Below are 25,313 nucleotides of genomic sequence, written 5' to 3'. Positions count from 1 at the left end.
GTCACTCCTCAAATACATCGCTTCTTCTTCCTCTTTACTTGTCCTCATCATGTCACCCTCCTCCATAGACTGCTGATCACTCCTCACATATGTATCATATTCTTCCTTTTTAACCACAGCACTTTCATGTATCTTTTCTACATCCTAAGTGCACAAAGTAAGAGATAATTTAAAATGCGAACACAGATAAAAGCATATGCAGGAGAAAAGAACGTCACACAGTTTGGAGTTTCTGGGGACCCTCAGCCCCACCTACCTGATGGTGGGGGATGGTGAGATCTTCTTGTGGACAATCTTGGGAATAAAGAGGACCTGTGCACCTCTCTGGTGGGTTTCTGTTACTGGCTACACCTGTAGGAAACACACACACTAACTGTATACATTGTCTCTATGTATTTATCAGATGATGAAGGATCTAGGTCAGTGGTCCTCAAACTAAGGCCCGCGGGCCGAATGTGGCCCCCTGAGGCTTTTTTACCTGCCCCCCACACACAAAATGTATTATAGACACAGTCAGCTACATCTTTAAATATTGGTGGTCCGCATATAGAATGAAGCCAGAAAGCAGTAATTCGCTGGTTTCCAATTAAATTCCACATCAGGTGACTCTGTAGGTTGTCACCTGGGTATGCTTCACTGTCTGGCTCGCAAAGACTTCTACATCATTTTATGTATACTCCGGTCCCCCAGCAGTCTGAAGTATGTTGACCCGGCCCTCGACCTAAAACGTTTGGGGACGCCTGATCTAGGTGGACCCTCCCTACTGTGCTCTGCTTTACAAGAAATTCAAGTCTCCTCTTACCCAACGATGTGAGGGGTGGCTGATTCTCCATCATGGTGTCCTTGTAGAGGTCCATGTGTCCTCCTAAATACTGACACTCCTGGATGGACAAATAGACGACATGACACATTATAGAAACCATGTACAACAATGATACAGTCACCACCTAGACACACCCATTGTTGTTACTGCATACTGTCCCATAATTCTTAGCACCGCTCACCTCTCCTGTCAGCAGCTCCATCACCTTCATGGTGATTTCCAGAATCCTCTGGATGTTGTGTCTCTCAGATAACAGGGAGTGAGGTGGGGGCACCGTGATGGTCACATGATCACCACATTTCACTGGAGAAAAACTCTGTATAGAAAGATTAACAGTATTATCACATGACCACCCAGAATTCTCCTCACCTCTCCAGTAAGGTGAGTGCAGGGCCAGTACAAGGTTCTAAAGCACTAGAGTTGTAGATTCAAAATTGGTCCACCCCACTACCAAATGCACCCCCAAATATAGGTAGCCAGATGTGCCCCTAGTATTAGAAAGCCCTCTCCCCAGTATAGATAGCCACATCAGCCTACAGAATAAGGAAAGCTCCCTAAGTATAAGCAGCTAGATGTGCCCCCCAGTATTAGGTAACTCTCCTTCCCAGTGAAGATAGCCAACGTCCCCCCCCCCCCCCCCCACACACACACACACGCTTTAAATAGCTAAATGTGCCCACCAGTATTAGGGAGCCCTCCAGTATAAAAAGCCAGTTGAGCCCCCATCATTAGGCAGCTCCTTTCCCAGTATAGGTAGCAAGATCAGCCCCCAGTATTAGGCAGCCTGCATCCCCAAGTGTAGATAGCCAGATGTGCACACAGTATTAGGCAGCCTGCATCTTCCAGTTTAAATAGCCAGATGGACACGGGTGCAGCCTCAGGGCCGTGTGCTCAGAGGCTAATACAGTCTCTGCCTCTGTCTTGGGCCAGACCTGGCTGTGTTTTATTGCTAGAGATAAGAATGGCATTATGTGACCTCCCAGAATCCTCCTCACCTCTCTAGTCAGCAGACAGATGATCTCCAGGGTAAGGTTGAATATCTTCTCAGTCATGTGACTCTGTTCCTCATCCATCCTCAGTGATGTGGTCATGTGATCTGTACAGGATGCTGCAGCCTTTTGATAGATAACAAAATGATAATCTAGGTTGCACAGCTGTCAGTGGTGAAAATATCAATACAGGATCTCGACCTCCTCCCAGCGCTCCCTATTGTTATCACATGCATGTGGATGGTAGGGCATGCAGAGTATTACAAAAAAAGCATAAAAAGTTGGTTTATAGCTACCCGTGCACTATACTCACAGCATGCTGCAGTCCTGTCCTCCCTCTGCCTCCTCTCCAGCTGGCCTCCTCTCCTCACATCCACCTCCCACTGTTACCATTCCTGTGATGTTACAGCAGTGCTGACAATGGTAGATGGATGAGGAGAAGAGGCTGGGGCTAATGGGAGCAGAGGAATGGAGCACACTGAAACAGGTAGCTATGAACAAAAATAAATCATTCCTGTTATTACTCGGCATGGAGGCGGGAAGTAGTGGAATGTGGACATGACTATACTTGGAAAGAAATTGCGTTACTGGAGTGGGTGGACATTACATACTGGAGGATAATGGCAATGATGGGGGACACAGGGGGGACATGGTTATACTGGGAAAGAAATGGCATTACCAAAGTGGTGGGGAACATTACATACTGGAGGATAATGGCAATGCTGGGGGGACGTGGCTATACTGGGAAAGAAATTGCATTACTGGGGTGGGGGACATTAAATATTGGAGAAAAATGGCAATGCTGGGGAACACAGGGAGGATGTGGCTACACTGGGAAAGAAATGACATTACTGTGGTGAAGGGACATTACATATTGGACGATTATGGCAATGCTGGGGGGACACATGGAAGACATGGCTATACCGAGAAAAAAAATTACATTTCTGGGGTGGAGGACATTTCAAACTGGAGGATAATGGCAATGCTGGGGGGACACAGGGGACATGGCTATAACGGTTGGACATATTGCATTTGTTCTGTGGTGTGAATTATTACTAGGAAGGCGAGATGCCAGCCTTAAAGGGAGACTGGAGTATTAAAAAAAACAAAACAAAAAAAAAAAGATACTCACCTAAGGAGAGGGAAGGCTCTGGGTGCTATAGAGCCTTTCTGTTCTCCTGCCGGTGTAGTGACAGACTGGGCAGCCCTGCATGCGCAGTAGGAGCCTGCCTCCCATTAAATTGTGCAGCCACGTAAAATGTCCTAAGTATCTCCGCTTCCGCAACACGTAAACTCCCAAAATTTTCAGGTTAGGGAGAGGACCCCTAGATCTAGCTCTGTGCCGAATTGCAGCCCCTGAGCCCCGCTAGTTCCCGAGATAGGTTTGCTGTAATCAGTCTCGGGAACCAGCAGAGCTCGGGGGCTGCAATTCGGCACAGAGCTAGAAGAAGTGTGGAAGTGGAGATATTTCAAGGGGATTATAGTAAAGTTCCCACTGAGCATGCGTGATACTCGGTGAGGAAGGGAGCTTCCAGGCTGCACTATCTGATATTACACCGGTCTCCTTGTTCCCTCGCAGGCTCACCCTTTAGCAGTCCACGACCAATTGTTCGTGAACTGCTCTCTTCCGGGTTAAAGGGGCACTATGGCGAACAATTGTAAAATGTAAAATATGTGCAAACATAAACAAATAAGAAGCACATTTTTTCCAGAGTAAAATGAGCCATAAATTACCTTTCTCCTATGTTGCTGTCACTTACAGTAAGTAGTAGAAATCTGACAGAAGTGACAGGTTTTGGACTAGTCCATCTCTTCATGGGGGATTCTCAGGGATTTATTTATTTTCAAAAGCACTTAGTGAATGGCAGTTGCTCTGTCCAACTGCCAAAAAACTGTGTAGTGAGCAGGGAAGCTGGCCAGCATCAGTTTAAATCCTTTTTAGGGAATATCTTTATAAAGAATAAAAGCCTTGCTGAGAATCCCCTATGAAGAGATGGACTAGTCCAAAACCTGTTGTTTCTGTCAGATTTCTACTACCTACTGTAAGTGACAGGAACACAGGAGAAAAGTAATTTATGGCTCATTTTACTCTGCAAAAAACGTACTTCTTGTTTGTCTATGTTTGCACATATTTTAAATTTTACAATTTTTTGCCATAGCGCCCCTTTAATCTATGGCACATGTAGGGGAGCCACTAGAAAACTAAAAAAACAAGTCACAGTTATAGAAAAGTCTCTTGTATGGCAACTGCTAAGGAGGATTATCAGGACAGTAACAGGTGTACTATGGCCTCCTCTGTAACAAAGTGTTTTCGCCCCCAACCTCTGCTCAATATATAACAAAAACCACACAATTACCTCTTCCAACAGTGTCTCCTATCCTCTTCCTGCAACTTCTCCCTTTGCTGTTACATCATGTCCGGTCTGTGGCATTATTTCCTGTCTGTGTTACATCACTTTCTATATTTGGTTTTATTTTTCGTTTCAATGCGTTACACCTTGGAAAGTGTGATCGCCATCTTGTGGTGAATAGGCTAACTGCAGCCTCAGTTTGTCGAATTACCTGCGCTCAATCATAAAGTGAACCCGAGGTGAGAACAATATGGAAGCTGCCATATTTATTTCCTTTTAAACAATACCAGTTGCTGGCAGCCCTGCTAATCTATTTGGCTGCAGTAGTGTCTGAATTACATCAGAAACAAGCATGCAACTAATCTTGTCAGATCTGACAATATTCTCAGAAACAACTGATTTGCATTTTCTTGTTCAGGGTCTATAGCTAAAGCATTAGAGGCAGAGGATCAGCTAGACAGCCAGGCTACTGGCCTTGCTTAAAGGAAACCAGAGACCATATAAAGGATTTATACATACCGGGGGCTTTCTTCAGCCCCATGCACACGGATCGCTCCCACGCCGCTGTCCTCAGCCTTTTGTATCGCCGTAACCAGGTCCCGTAACTTTGGCCAGTCGCAGACAGTCTGCGCAAGAGAAGTAGGCTCTCTACATATCTCTCCGGCAGCCATCAGCTCGTGCAGCGCTGTACAGAGTATATTGTCTTGTCACTAGCTGTCCCTAGAAGGGGGTCACAATCTAGTTCCTTCCGTAGCCACATGCTTGTGTATGCATCATGTAGTGTGTGTAATGTAAGGGGGGGATAAAACAAAAAAAATCAAAAACTTTGCTCTTTTAATTGATTAAAAATAAACCCTAAACATTGCAACAGCAATCAGATATCAAACAATTCCATTTTTGTTTCATCTGACCATAACACAGAAAACCAGAAGTCTTCCTCTTTGTCCAGATGAGCATTTGCAAAGACCAAGCAAGCTTTTGTGTACCTAATCTGGGTGGGGAAGTGGCATCCTCCTTGGTCTGCATCAGTGGAACCCAGCAGTGTGCCGTGTACGTTGGATCGTCTGCTTGAGACATTGCCACTAGCAGAGCCCAGATTCACCAGGGTGGCCTTGGTGGTGATCCTTGGATTCTTTTTCACCTCTCTCACTATCCTCCTGGCCAGCACAGGTGTCACTTTTGTCTTCCGACCACGTCCTCTGAGATTTTCTACAGTGCGGAACAGCTTGTATTTTTTAATGATACTTTGCACTGTAACCACTGGACCTTGAAAACATTTAGAAATGGCATTGTAGCCCTTTCCTGACTTGTGAGCAGCCACAATGCACAGCCGCAGGTCCTCACTGAGCTCCTTGGTCTTAGCCATGACTGTCCACAAACCAACTGCAGAGATCTGCTGTTTTTCACCTGTTGAGTTGATTAAAACAGCTGTTCCCAATTAATCAGGGTAATTAGGATGCTTTAGAACAACTTGGACTATTTGGAATAGTATAGAACTTTCGCTTTTCCCACAGACTGTGACAGTTTGTGAAGGGTATGAATAATTTTGGACTGGACACTTTTTGCTCAAATGTAAATAAAAGCTGAGAAATGTTTTTTTTTCCCCACAATAATGCCTCTTGTACATTGTCTTATTATCTTTTGGGAGACACCTATATAATTTCCCTGGTTGAATAAAAGTAACTTTAAATCAAAATTTGCGAGGGGTATGAACCATGGAGTATCCCAAATATTCCATCTACTATGGGACAGATGGAAACACCTCTCCCACTAATTCTTTTACCCCGCCCTCCACCCTCTAATCCACTAGCCCCACCCTCCACCCACTAATCCTGCCCTCCACCCACTAATCCCCTAACCCTGCCCTCCACCCACTAATCCTTTTACCCCGCCCTCCATCCTCTAATCCACTAGCCCCACCCTCAACCCACTAATCCTGCCCTCCACCCACTAATCCTCTAACCCCGCCCTCCACCCACTAATCCTCTTAGCCTGCCCCCTACCCACTAATCCTTTTACCCCACCCTCCATCCACCAATCCTGCCCTCCACCCACTAATCCTCCAACCCTGCCCTCCAACCACTAATCCTCTAACCCCGCCCTCCAACCACTAATCCTCTTACCCTGCCCCCTAATCTTTTTACCCCACCCTCCACCCACTAATCCTCTTACCCCACCCTCCACCCACTAATCCTCTTACCCCGCCCTCCAACCACTAATCCTCTTACCCCGCCCTCCACCCACTAATCCTCTTACCCCGCCCTCCACCCACTAATCCTCTTACACTGCCCTCCACCCACTAATCCTCTAACCCCGCCCTCCAACCACTAATCCTCTTACACTGCCCCCTAATCTTTTTACCCCACCCTCCACCCACTAATCCTCTTACCCCGCCCTCCACCCACTAATCCTCTTACCCTGCCCTCCACCCACTAATCCTCTTACCCCACCCTCCACCCACTAATCCTCTTACCCCAACCTCCACCCACTAATCCTCTTACCCCGCCCTCCACCCACTATGCATACCTCTATATAGCCTATAATACAAAACTGTTCTGAGGTATTCATAAAGAGCTCTATGCATCAAGCATATCTATCCCTCCCTACTTCCTTCTATAACCTAATCACCAGCCTACCTACAGGCAATATGACAGTAATGTATAGATTTCCATATATTCTGTTAATATGTAAACTCCTGCTGGATGACCCATATCTACATTATATACTGTATGTGTAGCTTGTCACTCTGTAAAAGTGCATTATACATTCCCATGCGCTTGTAATTGCTTTGAATGTTAATTCAATAAATGTTATTTATGTTTAAGAAACAAACATGAGGTACATAATAATACAGACAATGGTGTAAACCAATATGCAAAATACAGAAGTGGTACAAAATACAGAACTGGAAATTACAGTGACAAAAGTAATATGATGAATAAAATGTATTACAAATTCCAAGACACAAAATAGTGAGAGAGACGTGCCCTAGTAAGCATACAATATAAAGGGGGGGGGCAAATGGCGTGGCCTCGTGGCGATCGTGGAGACGCTAGAATGGCGGCGGTGAGGACGTCCTGCTATCATATAACCTATATGAGCATGATTCTCATTTTAAATGTTAGTGCACTACTATGTTTTATATGTTTTAATAAATGGAGTTACGCTATGATACCTCTTATTTGAGTCTTTGAAGGGAGAAGGCTGTTGATTAAGAACAAGGAAGTTTGATGAATGCTTATAGCTGAACTGTCGCGGTCAGCCATTATATTCGGTGAGCTTTGAGTTTTACCATTTGTGGATACACAGTGTGGTGGTGTGGCTCACGTTTGGCACGTTTGGTGCTCGTATTTCGGTGGAGGATCTGAATTGTGTAGCCCCAACGGTGTTACGCTATGTATGTGTTCTATGTCTCTGAGTTACAAACAGAAGGAAGAGTCTGAGACGTGGGGCCACGCCACTGTACAACGCTGTATATGCTGACTGTAACCAATCAGCCTACCAATCTGGTGAGAGTGATACCTGCTAAAGTGCTGAATTTGTACCTATTTTGGAGTGGAAGAGTAGACTTTGGAAAAACAACATTTTTTCTTTTTAGGGCCTCAGTGCATGGACTTTTTCGCTAATCTGCAGTATTGGGACTTGCTGTATTCTATTGGGTCTAGTGCTGACAGGTGTAGAGCGCTACGCTTACTACTTTTACCATTGTTTAGGGTGGCCATACCCACCCAGTTGTGTAGCGATCCACTTGCCAGCCACATTTATTATTACTAATTTACAATCTACAGGTTATGATCTTGTTTTAAATATTGTATAATTATTTGTGGTGAGATCTTAGAAGAGGAGCGCACATACCACAGTGATCTTTAGGAACAGTGCAGTGCCAGGGGGATTGTGGGAAGTATTTTTACTACAGTAACAAGCTTATCTTAGCATTCAAGAAACAAAAGTCAAAGGACAAAAAACAAACAAGACGCAAAATCGTACACTGAAAAACTGAGGTAAAATGCATGTGGAACGTGCATGGATAAAAGTAAACGCTGCCCAATAGTGAGGCCTGTGAGGATACCAGTATCTTCAGGCATTTTATTTTTCATTTCACACCTTGCGAGTCCTCTTCAAGAGATTCATCTCGTTGTACCATACGTTTCATGTCCAGCCCAAGCCAAGCAATCTCTGACATAAAAGCAGATGTAACACCCTCCAGTAGTAATTCAATAACTGTCTGTCTCTTGGTAAGGGAACTGGAATTGGTGGTGGTGAGCTAAATGTAGAAATCATTACAGGTTTGTCACTCTCCACTTGTGCGGTCAGCAGCGATGCTGCTTAGCCCTAACTCAGAGGGCCCAGTAATCTTCTCCCCAGTCTAAATAGAGCTTCTCGCCAGCGTGAGATTTAAAGGATACCCGAAGTGACATGATGAGATAGACATGTGTTTGTACGGTGCCTAGCACACAAATAACTATGCTGTGTTCCTTTTTTTCTTCTCTGTCTGAAAGAGTTAAATATTAGGTATGTAAGTGGCGGACTCAGTCCTGACTCAGACAGGAAGTGACTACAGTGTGACCCTCACTGATAAGAAATTCCAACTATAGAACACTTTCCTAGCAGAAAATGGCTTCTGAGAGCAAGAAAGAGATAAAAAGGGGAATTTCTTATCAGTGAGGGTCACACTGTAGTCACTTCTTGTCTGAGTCAAGACTGAGTCAGCCACTTACATACCTGATATTTAACTCTTTCAGGCAGAGAAAGAAAAAAAGCAACACAGCATAGTTATTTGTGTGCTAGGCACTGTACATACACATGTCTATCTCATCATGTCACGTGTCACCTCGGCAATCCTTTAAAAATGTCCCACACTCGGTACACGAATAGGGCTTCTCACCGGTGTGAGATTTTCTCATGTGTGACAAGGTCTCCTTTCTGTAAAAATCATTTCCCATACTCAGCACATGAAGAGGGCTTTTCACCGGTGTGGAACCTGACATGTCTGATAAGGTTTGTTTTATCTCCAAAACATTTACCACACTCAGTGCATAAAAAGGGCTTCTCACCAGTGTGAGTTCTCTTATGTCTAACAAGGCCTGCTCTCTGTCCAAAACATTTCCCACACTCAGTACATGAATAGGGCTTCTCACCAGTGTGGAACCTCACATGTCTAACAAAATATGCTTTATCTCCATAACATTTCCCACACTCAGTGCATAAAAAGGGCTTCTCACCAGTGTGAGTTCTCTTATGTCTAACAAGGTGTGATGTCGATCTAAAACATTTCCCACACTCAGCGCATGAATGTGGCTTCTCACCAGTGTGAGATCTCTCATGCATGACAAGCTCTGAATTCCAAACAAAAGATTTCCCACATGTAGAACAGGAATGTGACCCTCCAGCAGGGGGAGAGCTGTGCTGAGTATGAGGCCCCTCGGGGTTAGACAGGTGAGGGGAGTCTGGAGGAATATTTGGGGTAACCAGGATATCTGCAGGAGTCTCTTGTCCAATGCCATCATCATCCATTTTACAGTCTGTGGATACAGAGAGATGAGTCTCTGAGAGGTTCCTGATGCCAGGACTCCGCGCTGCAAATAGAGAAACCACATTACTTCCGGTTAGAGAATACTGAGGGGAGGAACAATTATCATTAGGGATGGTCAGTGAGCTGCTGAGAATTCCAAATGATGCAAAGTTGATGTAGATTGGAAAAGGGCCAGATGCAGCAGCTGCATAGCTTTGCATATAATTAGAATATCATTTTCACCATCTCAGAGTTATTGTCATGTCAGTGACCATCACTAGTTACCAGCCTGACAGAGAACTGCAGAAGGTTGTGCTCATTACAGGAGGCCAATCAAATGCCAATACATTTGCCTTGCATGCAAATATTATGCATCTTGGAATCTGGACAATCAAATGAATTTCCTGAAAAAATAGGATTAGCTGCATACAATTTACATTACATTTGCATACAAGTACAGAGTTGCCTGCATCTCATTGACCTCGCTACATCTAAAGCATTGGCCACACATAGAAAAGCAGTAAACTGTAAAGCTTGATGAGACAATGGAAGCAATGTGCTACTCTTGTGACAACAGACCTCTATGTACTTATAGCAAGAAATCTGTGTTATGTTTGTAGAGCAATGTGGTGTCACTTACACATTCTTATTACCACTGTATCCTCCTTTCACCCATATGCCCCTTGTGATTGTACTTTTTATTCTCTCATTTCCAGTTGTGCAATTAACCACTTGAGGACCACAGTCTTTTCGCCCCTTAAAGGACTTACGAGCCCAAATAGGTAAAAAAAAAGAGAAGTACCTTAATCACTCTTAAATGCACGGAGGACGCCATCCGCGCCCTCCGTGCAGTTCCGCCGGGTCCCCGCAGTGTGGGTCCCCGCTACTGTGCGTGGATCGGGGGGGCCTTAGAGCTGCGCAGCCGCACTAACGTGTATGCGGACTGCGCAGCCGCGGCCAGCTCTGGCGGCCATCTTAGGAGAGGAAGGGGAGCCCGACCCCGTCCGTGGGGTCGGGAGCGGCACGGGGGGCTATCACACTGCGGGGATCCCGGCGGAACTGCACGGAGGGCGCGCATGGTGTCCTCCATGCATTTAAAAGTGATTAAGGTACTTCTCTTTTTTTACCTATTTGGGATCGTAAGTCCTTTAAGGACCAGAGCCTTTTTCTCCATTCAGACCACTGCAGCTTTCACGGTTTATTTCTCGGTCATACAACCTACCACCTAAATGAATTTTACCTCCTTTTCTTGTGACTAATACAGCTTTCTTTTGGTGCTGTTTGATTGCTGCTGCGAGTTTTAGTTTTTATTACATTCATCAAAAAAGAAATGAATTTTGTAAAAAAAAAATGATTTTTTTTACTTTCTGTGCTGACATTTTTCAACTAAAGTAAAATTTCTGTATACATTTTTGTCCAAATTCATTCTGCTACGTCTTTGATTAAAAAAAATCCATTCAGTGTATATTTATTGATTTGGGTAAAAGTTATAGCGTTTACAAACTATGGTGCCAAAAGTAAATTTTCCCACTTTGAAGCATCTCTGACTTTTCTGACCACCTGTCATGTTTCATGAGGTGCTAAAATTGCAGGATAGAATACCCCCCAAATGACCCCATTTTGGAAAGAAGACATCCCAAAGTATTCACTGAGAGGCATGGTGAGTTCATAGAAGATTTTATTTGTTGTCACAAGTTAGCGGAAAATGACACTTTGTGACAAAAAAAAAAAAAAAAAAAGATTCCATTTCTTCTATCTTGCGACACAAAAAAAAATGAAATCTGCCACGGTCTCACTATGCTCCTCTCTAAATACCTTGAAGTGTCTACTTTCCAAAATGGGGTCATTTGTGGGGTGTGTTTACTGTCCTGGCATTTTGGGGGGTGCCTAATTGTAAGCACCCCTGTAAAGCCTAAAGGTGCTCATTGGACTTTGGGCCCCTTAGCGCAGTTAGGCTGCAAAAAAGTGCCACACATGTGGTATTGCCGTACTCAGGAGAAGTAGTATAATGTGTTTTGGGGTGTATTTTTACACATACCTATGCTGGGTGGGAGAAATATCTCTGTAAATGACAATTTTTTTATTTTTTTTATACACAATTGTCCATTTACAGAGAGATTTCTTCCACCCAGCATGGGTATGTGTAAAAATACACCCCAAAACACATTATACTATTTCTTCTGAGTACGGCGATACCACCTGTGACACTTTTTTGCAACCTAGTTGCGCTAAGGGGCCTAACGTCCTATTCACAGGTCATACCCCAAGACCAGATAACAGGCCTGGGGGAGGGGTGGGCCTACTCCTCTCCCCATCCTGCACCTTCCGTGTCCTTACCCCTCCCCCTTCTCTTTACTTTACCTCCTTTGAGGCCCATGTTATCCGCCTCTACCATCCCCTCCCAGCCATTATTGCAGTCCTATACCGCCCCCCCTCCAGTACTATATCGCACTTCCTAGAAAACCTTGCCTCCTGGCTCCCACACATCCTGTCCTCCGACCTCCCAACAATCATCCTCGGAGACTTTAACATTCCAATTGATGAGCCTACCACCTCTGCTGCCACTTAGCTTCTCTCGCTCACCAACTCCCTTGGTCTCACTCAGCATACTAACGCCACAACCCACAGTGCTGGTAATACCTTGGACCTAATTTTCTCCAAAGCCATCGCACTTACCACCCTGGACATTACACCATTTCCCCATCTCCGACCACCACCTCATCACCTTCACCCTCACTCCATCCAGCACCCCCTGTCCCCCTCCCCAAACTGGACGTTGGCAGAGAGATCTGCGCAACCTTGACCCCAATGTACTAGCCACACCCCTCCACTCTCTCTCCTCCTCCCTCCCCAGCCTAACCTGCCCCAACGAAGCGGCAGCTCAATACAACAGTAACCTCTCTGCAGCCTTAGACCATGCGGCTCCCCTGACCTTTCGTACCAACAGTCGCCCCAACCCCCAACCTTGGCACACTGCCCTCACAAGAAAACTACAAAATGAGACACGAGCTGCAGAACGCAAATGGAGGAAATCCCGCAACAACAATGATTTCCTGGGATACAAGACCAAGTTGCAGACGTACCATGCTGCCCTCGCTGATAGTAAACAGATATACTTCACTCACTTGATCGCTACCCAAGCCTCCAACCCACGTCGTCTTTTTGCCACCTTCAATGCCCTACTTAACCCCACACCTCCCCCCCCAACCTCCACCCTCTCAGCCATTGACCTATCAAATTACTTTATCAACAAAATTACAACCATCCGGAGGGATATTTCTCTCCTCCACTCTATCGCCCCCGCCTCCCCACCACATCCGACTCCTTCCTCTTTCTCCTCCCTTACCTCCTTCAATCCTGTCACGGTGGAGGAAGTCAACCAGCTGCTGGCAACTTCACCTGCCACTTTCTGCCCCCTAGATCCGGTCCCATCTGATTCTCTGCGCCCACATTTTTCTGATCTGGCCCCTGTCCTCACCCATCTGTTCAACCTCTCCTTCTCCACCGGCATCTTCCCCTCCGTATTCAAACAGGCCACTGTGCTTACCCTGCTAAAGAAATCTTCACTCGACCCTGCTCTGCCATCCAACTACCGCCCAATCTCTCTCCTCCCTTTTTCCTCAAAAATTCTTGAACGCCTGGCGCACCAACGCCTGACCAACTTCCTTAACTCCAACTCCCTTCTCGATCCCCTGCAATCTGGTTTTCGCACAGCCCATTTTACAGAAACCGCCCTCACCAAAGTGGTAAATGACCTCGCCCTTGCCAAAGCCGAAGGTAAATACTCCATCCTGCTCCTCCTGGACCTCTCCTCGGCATTTGACACTGTCGACCACTCCCTCCTCCTCCACTCCCTGCAGCTAATGGGCATTCAGGACCTAGCCTTAGCCTGGATCTCCTCCTACCTCTCCAACCGCTCCTTTACAACATTTTTCAATGGCTCCTCATCCACTCCTACACCCCTCTCAGTTGTGGTTCCTCAAGGTTCCGTCCTAGGACCCCTACTGTTCTCACTCTATACTGCCTCAATTGGCAAAATCATCTCCTCCATGGGCTTCAATTACCACCTGTATGCCGACGACACCCAGATATATCTCCACACCCCAGACCTCTCCTCCTCTACCATGAACAAGGTCTCTGGCTGCCTCACATCCATTTCCTCCTGGATGGCTGCCAGGTACCTGAAGCTTAATTTGGACAAGACTGAGCTTCTAATATTCCCACCCCGCACAGCTGCACCCCTCCCAGATCTGCATGTCACTATTGAAAATACTATAATCCACCCTACCTCCCAAGCCCGCTATCTAGGCGTTACTCTGGACTCTGAACTTTCCTTTACCGCCCACATCCAAGGTATTGCCAGATCCTGCAACTTCCACCTCCGCAACATCTCCAAGATCCGCTCCTACCTGTCCCCTGACACCACTAAACTCCTTATCCACGCCCTTGTCATCTCCCGCCTAGACTACTGCAATTCTCTTTTATCTGGCCTCCCCTCTAACCGTACTGACCCACTTAAATTGGTAATGAATGCGGCAGCCAGACTGATACATTCTTCTCACCGCAGCGCCTCTACAACTCCGCTCTGTAAAGCACTACACTGGCTCCCCATCAGCTTTAGGATCAATTTCAAAATCCTGTGCTTTGCCTACAAATCAGTGCACAAGACCTGCCCAACCTACATCTCTGATCTGGTCCACAGGCACATACCAGCCCGCCCCCTCCGATCCTCCAATGACCTGCGCCTAGTCGCACCACGCATAACTCAGTCACACGCTCGATTGCAGGACTTCACCAGGGCCGCCCCTACTCTCTGGAACTCTCTCCCACCAGCCGCCAGACTCGCCCCCACCTTTAATTCCTTCAAACAAGCTCTCAAGACTCACCTCTTCACGCTCGCATACCCCCCTACACCAGCACCATAATATGTTCTGTTAGACCCCCTCTCAAAAGATGCACCTATTGTCTCCACCCCACCCTTTAGATTGTAAGCCTCCGGCAGGGCCCTCCTCCCTAACGTATCCAGCTTGATTATGCAATCTTACTCGCAACCACCCCTCTTGTAGACTCGAACAGTCTCTATTTTGACCTATGACACTGTATTGTTATCAAATCATTTGCATGATCTTGTTTTGTTGTGAGTTTCCGTATGTTCTACCTGTATGTTAACCCATTTATCTATTGTGCAGCGCTGCGTAAGATGTTGGCGCTTTATAAATACAATAAATAATAATAATAATAATAATAATAATAATAATAATTTTGAGGCATTTGGATTCTAGACTACTTCTCACGGTTTAGGGCCCCTAAAATGCCAGGGCAGTATTGGAACCCCACAAGTAACCCCATTTTAGAAAGAAGACACCCCAAGGTATTCTGTTAGGAGTATGGTGAGTTCATAGAAGATTTTTTTTTTGTCACAAGTTAGCGGAAATTGACACTTTGTGAAAAAAAAAACCAATACAAATCAATTTCCGCTAACTTGTGACAAAAGATAAAATCTTCTATGAACTCGTCATACACCTAACAGAATACCTTGGGGTGTCTTCTTTCTAAAATGGGGTCACTTGTGGGGTTCCTATACTGCCCTGGCATTTTAGGGGCCCTAAACCGTGAGTAGTCTGGAAACCAAATGTCTCAAAATGACTGTTCAGGGGTATAAGCATCTGCAAATTTTGAAGACAGGTGGTCTATGAGGGGGCGAATTTTGTGGAACCGGTCATAAGCAGGGTGGCCTTTTAGATGACAGGTTGTATTGGGCCTGATCTTATGGATAGGAGTGCTAGGGGGGTGACAGGAGGTGATTGATGGGTGTCTCAGGGGGTGGTTAGAGGGGAAAATAGATGCAATCAATGCACTGGAGAGGTGATCAGAAGGGGGTCTGAGGGGGATCTGAGGGTTTTGCCGAGTGATCAGGAGCACACACGGGGCAAATTAGGGCCTGATCTGATGGGTAGGTGTGCTAGGGGGTGACAGGTGGTGACAGGAGGTGATTGATGGGTGTCTCAAGGTGTGATTAGAGGGGGGAATAGATGCAAGCAATGCACTGGCGAGGTGATCAGGGCTGGGGTCTGAGAGCGTTCTGAGGGTGTGGGCGGGTGATTGGGTGCCCTAGGGGCAGATAGGGGTCTAATCTGATGGGTAGCAGTGACAGGTGGTGACGGGGTGATTGATGGGTGATTGATGGGTAATTAGTGGGTGTTTAGAGGAGAGAACAGATGTAAACAATGCACTTGGGAGGTGATCTGACAGCGGGTCTGCAGGCGATCTGATGGTGTGGGTGGGTGATCAGATTGCCCGCAAGGGGCAGGTTAGGGGCTGATTGATGGGTGGCAGTGACAGGGGGTGATTGATAGGTGATTGACAGGTCATAGACAGGTGATCAGTGGGTTATTACAGGGAAGAAAAGCTGTAAATAATGCACTGGCGAATTGATAAGGTGGGGTCTGAGGGCAATCTGAGCGTGTGGGCGGGTGATTGGGTGCCCGCAAGGGGCAGATTAGGGTCTAATCTGATGGGTAACAGTGACAGGTGGTGATAGGGTGTGATTGATGGGTAATTAGAGGGTGTTTAGAGGAGAGAACAAATGTAAACAATGCACTTGGGAGGTGATCTGACGGCGGGTCTGCAGGCGATATGATGGTGTGGGTGGCTGATCAGATTGCCTGCAAGGGGCAGGTTAGGGGCTGATTGATGGGTGGCAGTAACAGGGGGTGATTGATAGGTGATTGACAGGTGATCAGTGGGTTATTACAGGGAAGAACAGATGTAAATTATGCACTGGCGAATTGATAAGGGGGGGTCTGAGGGCAATCTGAGCATGTGGGTGATTGGGTGCCCGCAAGGGGCATATTAGGGTCTAATCTGATGGGTAACAGTGACAGGTGGTGATAGGGTGTGATTCATGGGTGATTGATGGGTAATTAGTGGGTGTTTAGAGGAGAGAACAGATGTAAACAATGCACTTGGGTGGTGATCTGACGTCGGGTCTGCAGGCGATCTGATGGTGTGGGTGGGTGATCAGATTGCCCGCAAGGGGCAGGTTAGGGGCTGATTGATGGGTGGCAGTGACAGGGGGTGATTAATGGGTGATTGACATGTGATCAGTGGGTTATTACAGGAGGGATAGATGCATACAGTACACAGGGGGGGGGGGGGTCTGGGGAGAATCTTAGGGGTGGGGGGGGGGTGATCAGGAGTCCCCAGGGAGCAGTTTCGGGAATAAAAAAAAAATAGCGTTTAATGATAGTGACAGGGAGTGATTGATGGGTGATTAGGGGGGTGATTGGGTGAAAACAGTGGTCTGGGGGGTGGGCAGGGGGGGGGGGTCTAAGGGGTGCTGTGGGCGATCTGGGGCAGGGGGGGGGGAGAAATCAGTGTGCCTCGGACACTGGGACCACCAGGGCAGGAGGCAGCCTGTATAATAGGCTTTGTATACATTACAAAGCCTATTATACACTGTGTCAGCGGCGATCGGGCAGCTAGTAACCCGGCGTCGCTTCCGAACGGCCGGCGGGTTACAGCACGAGGGGGGCGGAGCCTATCGCCGGCGGCTGATCGCGTCACGAATGACGCGATCGCCGCATAACCACGCCCGCCGCCGCCGATGGGCGTATTGCGGCCGTTTGGGCCCAGCCCTTGCCGCCGCCCATCGGCTGTGGGCGGTCGGCAAGTGGTTAAAGAAAATAAATACCAAATTGCCATTATCTTATTACAGGTTTATTGCAGATTAAACCCCATATGGTAGATTCTATTGGTTGCAATAATTGACGATTATAGCTACATATGACAATATAGTCATTCTCAGAGCTGGAAAGTCCTTGTCTCATCAGCATTGTAGGTCTACTGTGAGATGTAGCAGGATGCTTCTCACTCATTCACCACCTCCCCTCTCCACACAACAGAACAGGGCACTCCAAATCTATCAATGTGTCTTGTTACTAGGCTGTCACCAAATACAATCATATAAAATTGTTTTATATGGCAAAAATCTTGAGTGCATTGCATAACCCCTAATATGGCCAGTCTGTGAGCAGTGACAGTCATAACAGCAATACAGATACACATTATTCTATATTTACTGCTGATTACTCACCTGTTCTGCTCTCTGTAACAGTGTCCTCCTCTTGGCTTGTCCTCACCATGCCACCCTCCTCCATAGACTGCTGATCACTCCTCACATATGTCTCTTCTTCTTCCTCTTTACTTGTCCTCATCTTGTCACCTTCCTCCATAGACTGCTGATCACTCCTCACATATGTCTCTTCTTCTTCCTCTTTACTTGTCCTCATCATGTCACCCTCCTCCATAGACTGCTGATCACTACTCACATATGTCTCTTCTTCTTCCTCTTTACTTGTCCTCATCGTGTCACCTTCCTCCATAGACTGCTGATCATTCCACACATACATCTCTTCTTCTTTCTCTTTATTTGTTCTTATTATGTCACCCTCCTCCATAGACTGCTGATCACTACTCACATATGTCTCTTCTTCTTCCTCTTTACTTGTCCTCATCGTGTCACCCTCCTCCATAGACTGTTGATCACTCCTCATGTACATCTCTACTTCTTCCTCTTTAGCCACAGCACTAAGCATAAGTTCTCCACCCTAAGTGAACAAAGTGAGAGATACATTTAAAATGTGAACACAGATAACAGCATATGCATAAATAAAGAATGTGTCACAGTTTGGAGTCTCTAGGGACCCTTAGCTCCCCTACCTGATAAGGGTGGGAGATGGTGTGATCTTTTTGTGGACAATCCTGGGAAAAAAGAGGACCTGTACATCTCTCTGGTGGGGTTTTGTTACTGGATACATCTAGGAAACACACACAGTGAATACATTGTCTCTGTGTTTAGCAGATGGTGGCAAAATCTAGGTGGACCCTTCATACTGCTCCCTTCTGAACAAAAATTAAGGTCTCCTCTTACCTGGTGGTGTGAGGAGTGGCTGATTCTCCTTTATGATGTCCTTGTAGAGGTCCTTGTGTCCTTCTATATACTGCCACTCCTCCATAGAGAAATAGACAGTGACATCCTGACACCTTAGAGGAACCTGAGACACACAGTGATACAGTCACCACCCAGATACACTCCTTGTTATTACTGGATAATGTCCCATAATTCCCAGCACCACTCACCTCTCCTGTCAGTAGCTCTATCATCTTCCTGGTGACTTCTAGAATCTTCTCCTTGTGTCCTTCACATGTCAGGGAGTGAGGTCGGGGCTCTGTGATGGTCACATGATCACCAAACTTCATTGGAGAATAGCTCTGTATAGAGAGACCAACAATAATGTCACATGACACTCACAGAATTCTCCTCACCACTCCCATCATCTGTGTGTTTTGCTAATAGATCTTAACACAACATCATGTGACCTCCCAGAATCCTCCTCATAATAGAGATAAGAAAGACATCATGTGACCTCCCAAATCCTCCCCACCTCTTGTTAGGCAACCAAATGCATGTCTTACTAGGATGGCATTTCAGCACAGAGGCACAGAACACCAGCCCAAGGCAGGGCTAATATCATTGATATACAATTGCCCAACATCGCCATCCAATATCTCCAAAACAACTTATGTCTTTAAATGGGAGAAGAACCTTAATATGGTGCTGGACACAGAAGTAGTATGTGAGATACGGAAACATGTTGCTACTAGTTCCATAAGTGCATCTAAACTAGGAACGAATGATAAAGCACTAATGCGCTGGTACATGACCCCTGACAGAAGGGCGAGATGGTACCCTGGCTGCCCAACAAGAGCTTCCGTGGATGTGGCATGGAGGGCTCTTTTTTGCATATACGTGCCCCAAAGCTGGCATATTCTGCCATAGGCTATATAAAATAATCTACACTAGCGTAGTGCCCAGCTCCCCAATGCCCTGACGTGGCACTTCTGGGGATAAAACAGCAATAGTTGTCAAAAAAACAGTTTCACTTGTTTACACATATTCTACCAGCTGCAAGCAAGTCATTGCAGCTCCTGGAATAAAGTATCCATCAACTTAAAGTGGATTCGAGGTGAACTTTTACTCATTGCATAATTGTGTTCCTTTCCTATTGTTTATAGGGCATTCCTCAAGCCAAATACTTTTTTGTTTTAGTTTTAATACTCTAATTCCCTAATAACTAAATAAACCACGCCCACAGGTTTTCAGAGAGCCTTGGCAGTAGCAAGGGCTCATGGGAGCTCAGTCTGGACAGGAGGTGGTGTTACTAGCCACTGATTTCAGAGGCAGAGGGGAGGAGGGAGGATTAGGTTTTTTTCACAGGCTTGAGTGCTCAACATACAGATAAGCCTGCCTCTGTGTAATGTTTACAAACAACATGGCTGCTGCCATTGTATCACAGGAAGAAATAATCATTTTCTATTAAAGCTGTTTGCAGCTAGATTTGCTGTGTAAACTATCTAAACTTAAGATAAGATATATAGACAAGTTACTTGTTATAGTTAGTTTTTAATCTCGGATCCGCTTTAAGCCAAGGATAAGTCATGCTTTATTTTTTACAGAATCAGAGCCATCCAGGACGATAACCTTAAACATGAAGCAGTTTCGTCACCTTACAGTGTCCTCCCCAGGCCCTTTTATCTGGGTGCTCCACCCAGCTAATTTTGGTGAGCCACCAGCTGGCATCGGCTCACCTCCTGATCCAACTCCTATGCGGTAAGCAGAACTGCACCGGCCCTGCATTCCCCCGCACGCTACTTTTTCATGACACCTGGCTGGAAAAAATTTTTCTGGGGAGAACACTGCCTTACTATAATAACTACCTAAATGAGACCCCATCCTCTCACCTGACTACGGTATAGCAATATTAGCAATATGATAAAGTAAGAATTCCTGATGCAATATCAGAGCCATAAGCCAGCCATGTCCACAGTTCCTTTCCTTTTCTCTCTTTCCTTTCATTACTAGTGAGGGTCAAATGTAGGAGAACTCATGGAGAAGCATGTGATCAGTTTGGTCAGGTGATAGATATGCAAGCCTCGGATTTGCTAGTCATGATCATGTGCTAAGGTAGGATGTGATCACACCAAATCAGAGCTTTGCAAATCTATTAGTTATCAGGAGAAATTGACTTATAATGCATACTGTATATTACCCTAGGAGAAATATACTTCTTACAAATATTTATTATAAATCTTACAATTTTTTGTGTTAGTGGTTATAAATAGCAGGCTTATGGAAATGGTTGTTATGTCAGCGCAGCTTATTATGTTGGCGCTTTATAAATACAATAAATAAATAAAAAAATGCAAGCAAGTTGCCCCTATGATGGAGCTAATCTGCTGGTAGGGCAGTGATATCCATGTTATGTGAGCAGGTTGCCCCTATGATGGAGCTAATGTGCAGGTAGGGCAGTGATATCAATGTTATGTGAGCATGCTGCCCCTATGATGGAGCTAATGGGCTGGTAGGGCAGTGATATCCATGTTATGTGAGCATGCTGCCCCTATAATGGAACTAATGTGTCGGTAGGGCAGTGATATCCATGTTATGTGAGCGTGTAGCCCCTATGATGGAGCTAATGTGCTGGTAGGGCAGTGATATCCATGTTATGTGAGTGTGCTGCCCCTATGACGGAGCTAATGTGCTGGTAGGGCAGTGATATCCATGTTATGTGAGCATGCTGCCCCTATAATGGAACTAATGTGTCGGTAGGGCAGTGATATCCATGTTATGTGAGCACACTGCCCCTATGATGGAGCTAATGTGCTGGTAGGGCAGTGATATCCATGTTATGTGAGCATGCTGCCCCTATGACGGAGCTAATGGGCTGGTAGGGCAGTGATATCCATGTTATGTGAGCATGCTGCCCCTATAATGGAACTAATGTGTCGGTAGGGCAGTGATATCCATGTTATGTGAGCGTGCTGCCCCTGTGATGGAGCTAATGGGCTGGTAGGGCAGTGATATCCATGTTATGTGAGCATGCTGCCCCTATGATGGAGCTAATGTGCTGGTAGTGCAGTGATATCCATGTTATGTGAGCAGGCTGCCCCTATGATGGAGCTAATGTGTCAGTAGGGCAGTGATATCCATGTTATGTGAGCGTGCTGCCCCTATGACGGAGCTAATGTGCTGGTAAGGCAGTGATATCCATGTTATGTGAGCGTGCTGCCCCTATGACGGAGCTAATGTGCTGGTAGGGCAGTGATATCCATGTTATGCAAGCATGCTGCCCCTATGATGGAGCTAATGTACTGGTAGGGCAGTGATATCCATGTTATGCGAGCATGCTGCCCCTATGATGGAGCTAATGTGCTGGTAGTGCAGTGATATCCATGTTATGCAAGCATGCTGCCCCTATGATGGAGCTAATGTACTGGTAGGGCAGTGATATCCATGTTATGCGAGCATGCTGCCCCTATGATGGAGCTAATGTGCTGGTAGGGCAGTGATATCCATGTTATGTGAGCGTGCTGCCCTTATGATGGAGCTAATGTGCTGGTAGGGCGATAATATCCATGTTATGTGAGCATGGTGCCCCTATGATGGAGGTAATGTGCTGGTAGGGCAGTGATATCCATGTTAGGTGAGCGTGCTGCCCCTATGACGGAGCTAATGTGCTGGTAGTGCAGTGATATCCATGTTATGCAAGCATGCTGCCCCTATGATGGAGCTAATGTGCTGGTAGGGTAGTGATATCCATGTTATGTGAGCATGCTGCCCCTATGATGGAGCTAATGTGCTGGTAGGGCAGTGATATCCATGTTATGTGAGCATGCTGCCCCTATGATGGAGCTAATGTGCTGGTAGTGCAGTGATATCCATGTTATGTGAGCAGGCTGCCCCTATGATAGAGCTAATGTACTGGTAGTGCAGTGATATCCATGTTATGTGAGCATGCTGCCCCTATGATGGAGCTAATGTGCTGGTAGGGCAGTGATATCCATGTTATGTGAGCATGCTGCCCCTATGATGGAGCTAATGTGCTGGTAGTGCAGTGATATCCATGTTATGTGAGCATGCTGCCCCTATGATGGAGCTAATGTACTGGTAGGGCAGTGATATCCATGTTATGTGAGCATGCTGCCCCTATGATGGAGCTAATGTGCTGGTAGGGCAGTGATATCCATGTCCAGATTATCTGCTCATTATTCTGTTGCCGAACTTACTAGCTTTAAAGCATTACTTCTTCCATGTATCTTTACAGCTCTGTTACTGGTGTGCGGTGCTGCACAAAAAGGGTCAGGATGTACCGCACTGTCTTCTATTTCATGTTTTCATACATTGCTGATCTTATCAATAAAATGATTTTTGAAAGTTAAAATTAGAGGGTCATGCCATGTGACCTCCCAGAATCCTCCTCACCTCTCCAGTCAGCAGATAGATGATCTCCAGGGTGAGGTTGAAAATCCTCTCAGTCATGTGACTCTGGTCCTCATCCATCCTCAGTGATGTGGGCATGTGATCTGTACAGGATGCTGCAGCCTTTTGCTAGATAATAAGGAGAGGATAAGCTAAGTTGCACAGCTATCAGTGGTGAAATACAGCATCCCCCCTTCCCCCAGCACTCCCCATTGCTGTCACTAGTGTGAGGGAGGGTCATGCAGAGTATCATAGGAAAGCATAAATAGTTGGTTATAGCTATCTGTGCACTATACTCACAGTTTCAGGCCGACACTGTGAGTGACCTCTGATTACCTAACACTGGGGGGACCTATGCTTAGTTAACACTGGGGGTGACCTCTGAGTACAAAATTCCTGGGGGGGGGGGGGGGCGACCTCTGCTTACCTATTTTTTTTTGGGGGGGGGGATTCTGATTACACAATACTGGGGGACCTCTAATTACCGAATACTGGCTTAGGTCCAATATTGTAGCTCTTTCAGTTCAATAAAAAGCTAAAGGGCTCTTTCACATTAGGGCAGATTTTCTGCGTTTCAACGCAACGGGTAAAGTTTGCGTTACCCAAGGTAAAATGAAAGTCCATAGAGTTTCATTTTAGCTTTCACTTATAACGCTGCGTTTTTGTGCGTTGCGTTACACTGCACCCGGGCGCAGTTTTTCGGCCGACGCTAGCTTTATGCGTTACAAAGTTAGTCAATGTAAAACGCATACTATGCGCGTTTTTAAACCGTTAACGCAGGCAATCAGTCCCAGAATGCAAAAGAGGAACAATGTAGAAAGTTGAAAACTAAAAAGAAAAAAAAATGACCTGCGTTTTCCTATGTGCTGTAACGCATGCGTGATACTCGGTGAGGAAGGGAGCTTCCAGGCTGCACTATCTGATATTACACCGGTCTCCTTGTTCCCTCGCAGGCTCACCCTTTAGCAGTCCACGACCAATTGTTCGTGAACTGCTCTCTTCCGGGATAAAGGGGCACTATGGCAAACAATTGTAAAATATGTGCAAACATAAACAAATAAGAAGCACATTTTTTCCAGAGTAAAATGAGCCATAAATTACCTTTCTCCTATGTTGCTGTCACTTACAGTAAGTAGTAGAAATCTGACAGAAGTGACAGGTTTTGGACTAGTCCATCTCTTCATGGGGGATTCTCAGGGATTTATTTATTTTCAAAAGCACTTAGTAAATGGCAGTTGCTCTGTCCAACTGCCAAAAAACTGTGTAGTGAGCAGGGAAGCTGGCCAGCATCAGTTTAAAACCTTTTTAGGTAATATCTTTATAAATATCTTCTTGCTGAGAATCCCCTATGAAGAGATGGACTAGTCCAAAACCTGTTGTTTCTGTCAGATTTCTTCTACCTACTGTGAGTGACAGGAACACAGGAGAAAAGTAATTTATGGCTCATTTTACTCTGCAAAAAACGTACTTCTTGTTTGTCTATGTTTGCACATATTTTAAATTTTACAATTTTTCGCCATAGCGCCCCTTTAATCTATGGCACATGTAGGGGAGCCACTAGAAAACTAAAAAAACAAGTCACAGTTATAGAAAAGTCTATTGTATGGCAATTGCTAAGGAGGATTATCAGGACAGTAACAGGTGTACTATGACCTCCTCTGTAACAAAGTATTTTCGCCCCCAACCTCTGCTCAATATATAACAAAAACCACACAATTACCTCTTCCAACAAGGTCTCCTCTCCTCTTCCTGCAACTTCTCCCTTTGCTGTTACATCATGTCCGGTCTGTGGCATTATTTCCTGTCTGTGTTACATCACTTCCTATATTTGGTTTTATTTTTCGTTTTAATGGGTTACACCTTAGATTCTAGAAAGTGTGATCGCCATCTTGTGGTGAATAGGCTAACTGCAGCCTCAGTTTGTCGAATTACCTGCGCTCAATCAGAAAGTGAACCCGAGGTGAGAACAATATGGAAGCTGCCATATTTATTTCCTTTTAAACAATACCAGTTGCTGGCAGCCCTGCTAATCTATTTGGCTGCAGTAGTGTCTGAATTACATCAGAAACAAGCATGCAACTAATCTTGTCAGATCTGACAATATTCTCAGAAACTGATTTGCATTTTCTTGTTCAGGGTCTATAGCTAAAGCATTAGAGGCAGAGGATCAGCAAGACAGCCAGGCAACTGGCCTTGCTTAAAGGAAACCAGAGACCATATAAAGGATTTATGCATACCGGGGGCTTTCTTCAGTCCCATGCGCACAAATCGCTCCCACGCCGCTGTCCTCAGCCTTTTGTATCGCCGTAACCAGGTC

At 45.8% G+C, this 25,313-nt stretch overlaps 3 protein-coding genes across 3 annotated transcripts in view; 1 reads left to right on the top strand and 2 right to left on the bottom strand.

The window, feature by feature from the left end:
• Positions 1 to 25,313, top strand: part of LOC137537038 (zinc finger protein Xfin-like) — a 525,741-nt gene that overhangs the window by 127,303 nt on the left and 373,125 nt on the right. The gene's annotated exons all lie outside the window — the stretch shown is intronic.
• On the bottom strand, positions 2 to 9,067 carry LOC137535817 (uncharacterized). The gene is made up of 7 exons (XM_068257710.1): positions 8,995 to 9,067; positions 1,819 to 1,964; positions 1,005 to 1,139; positions 803 to 881; positions 257 to 351; positions 71 to 144; positions 2 to 26 (listed from the first exon to the last, which is right to left on the bottom strand). The coding sequence occupies exons 1-7, from the start codon at positions 9,065 to 9,067 to the stop codon at positions 2 to 4; spliced, it is 627 nt and encodes a 208-aa protein (XP_068113811.1).
• On the bottom strand, positions 8,996 to 24,791 carry LOC137535816 (gastrula zinc finger protein XlCGF53.1-like). The gene is made up of 7 exons (XM_068257709.1): positions 24,717 to 24,791; positions 23,000 to 23,125; positions 18,817 to 18,948; positions 18,608 to 18,731; positions 18,397 to 18,494; positions 17,771 to 18,284; positions 8,996 to 9,739 (listed from the first exon to the last, which is right to left on the bottom strand). Exons 1-7 carry the CDS (start codon positions 24,789 to 24,791, stop codon positions 9,096 to 9,098), a joined length of 1,713 nt encoding a protein of 570 aa, XP_068113810.1. The 3' UTR covers positions 8,996 to 9,095.

The sequence above is a fragment of the Hyperolius riggenbachi genome, chromosome 10 (genome assembly GCF_040937935.1).
Source record: "Hyperolius riggenbachi isolate aHypRig1 chromosome 10, aHypRig1.pri, whole genome shotgun sequence".
NCBI lineage: Eukaryota > Metazoa > Chordata > Amphibia > Anura > Hyperoliidae > Hyperolius > Hyperolius riggenbachi.
The sequence above is the reverse complement of the archived record's forward strand: the minus strand, read 5'-3'. Positions and strand labels throughout refer to the sequence as shown.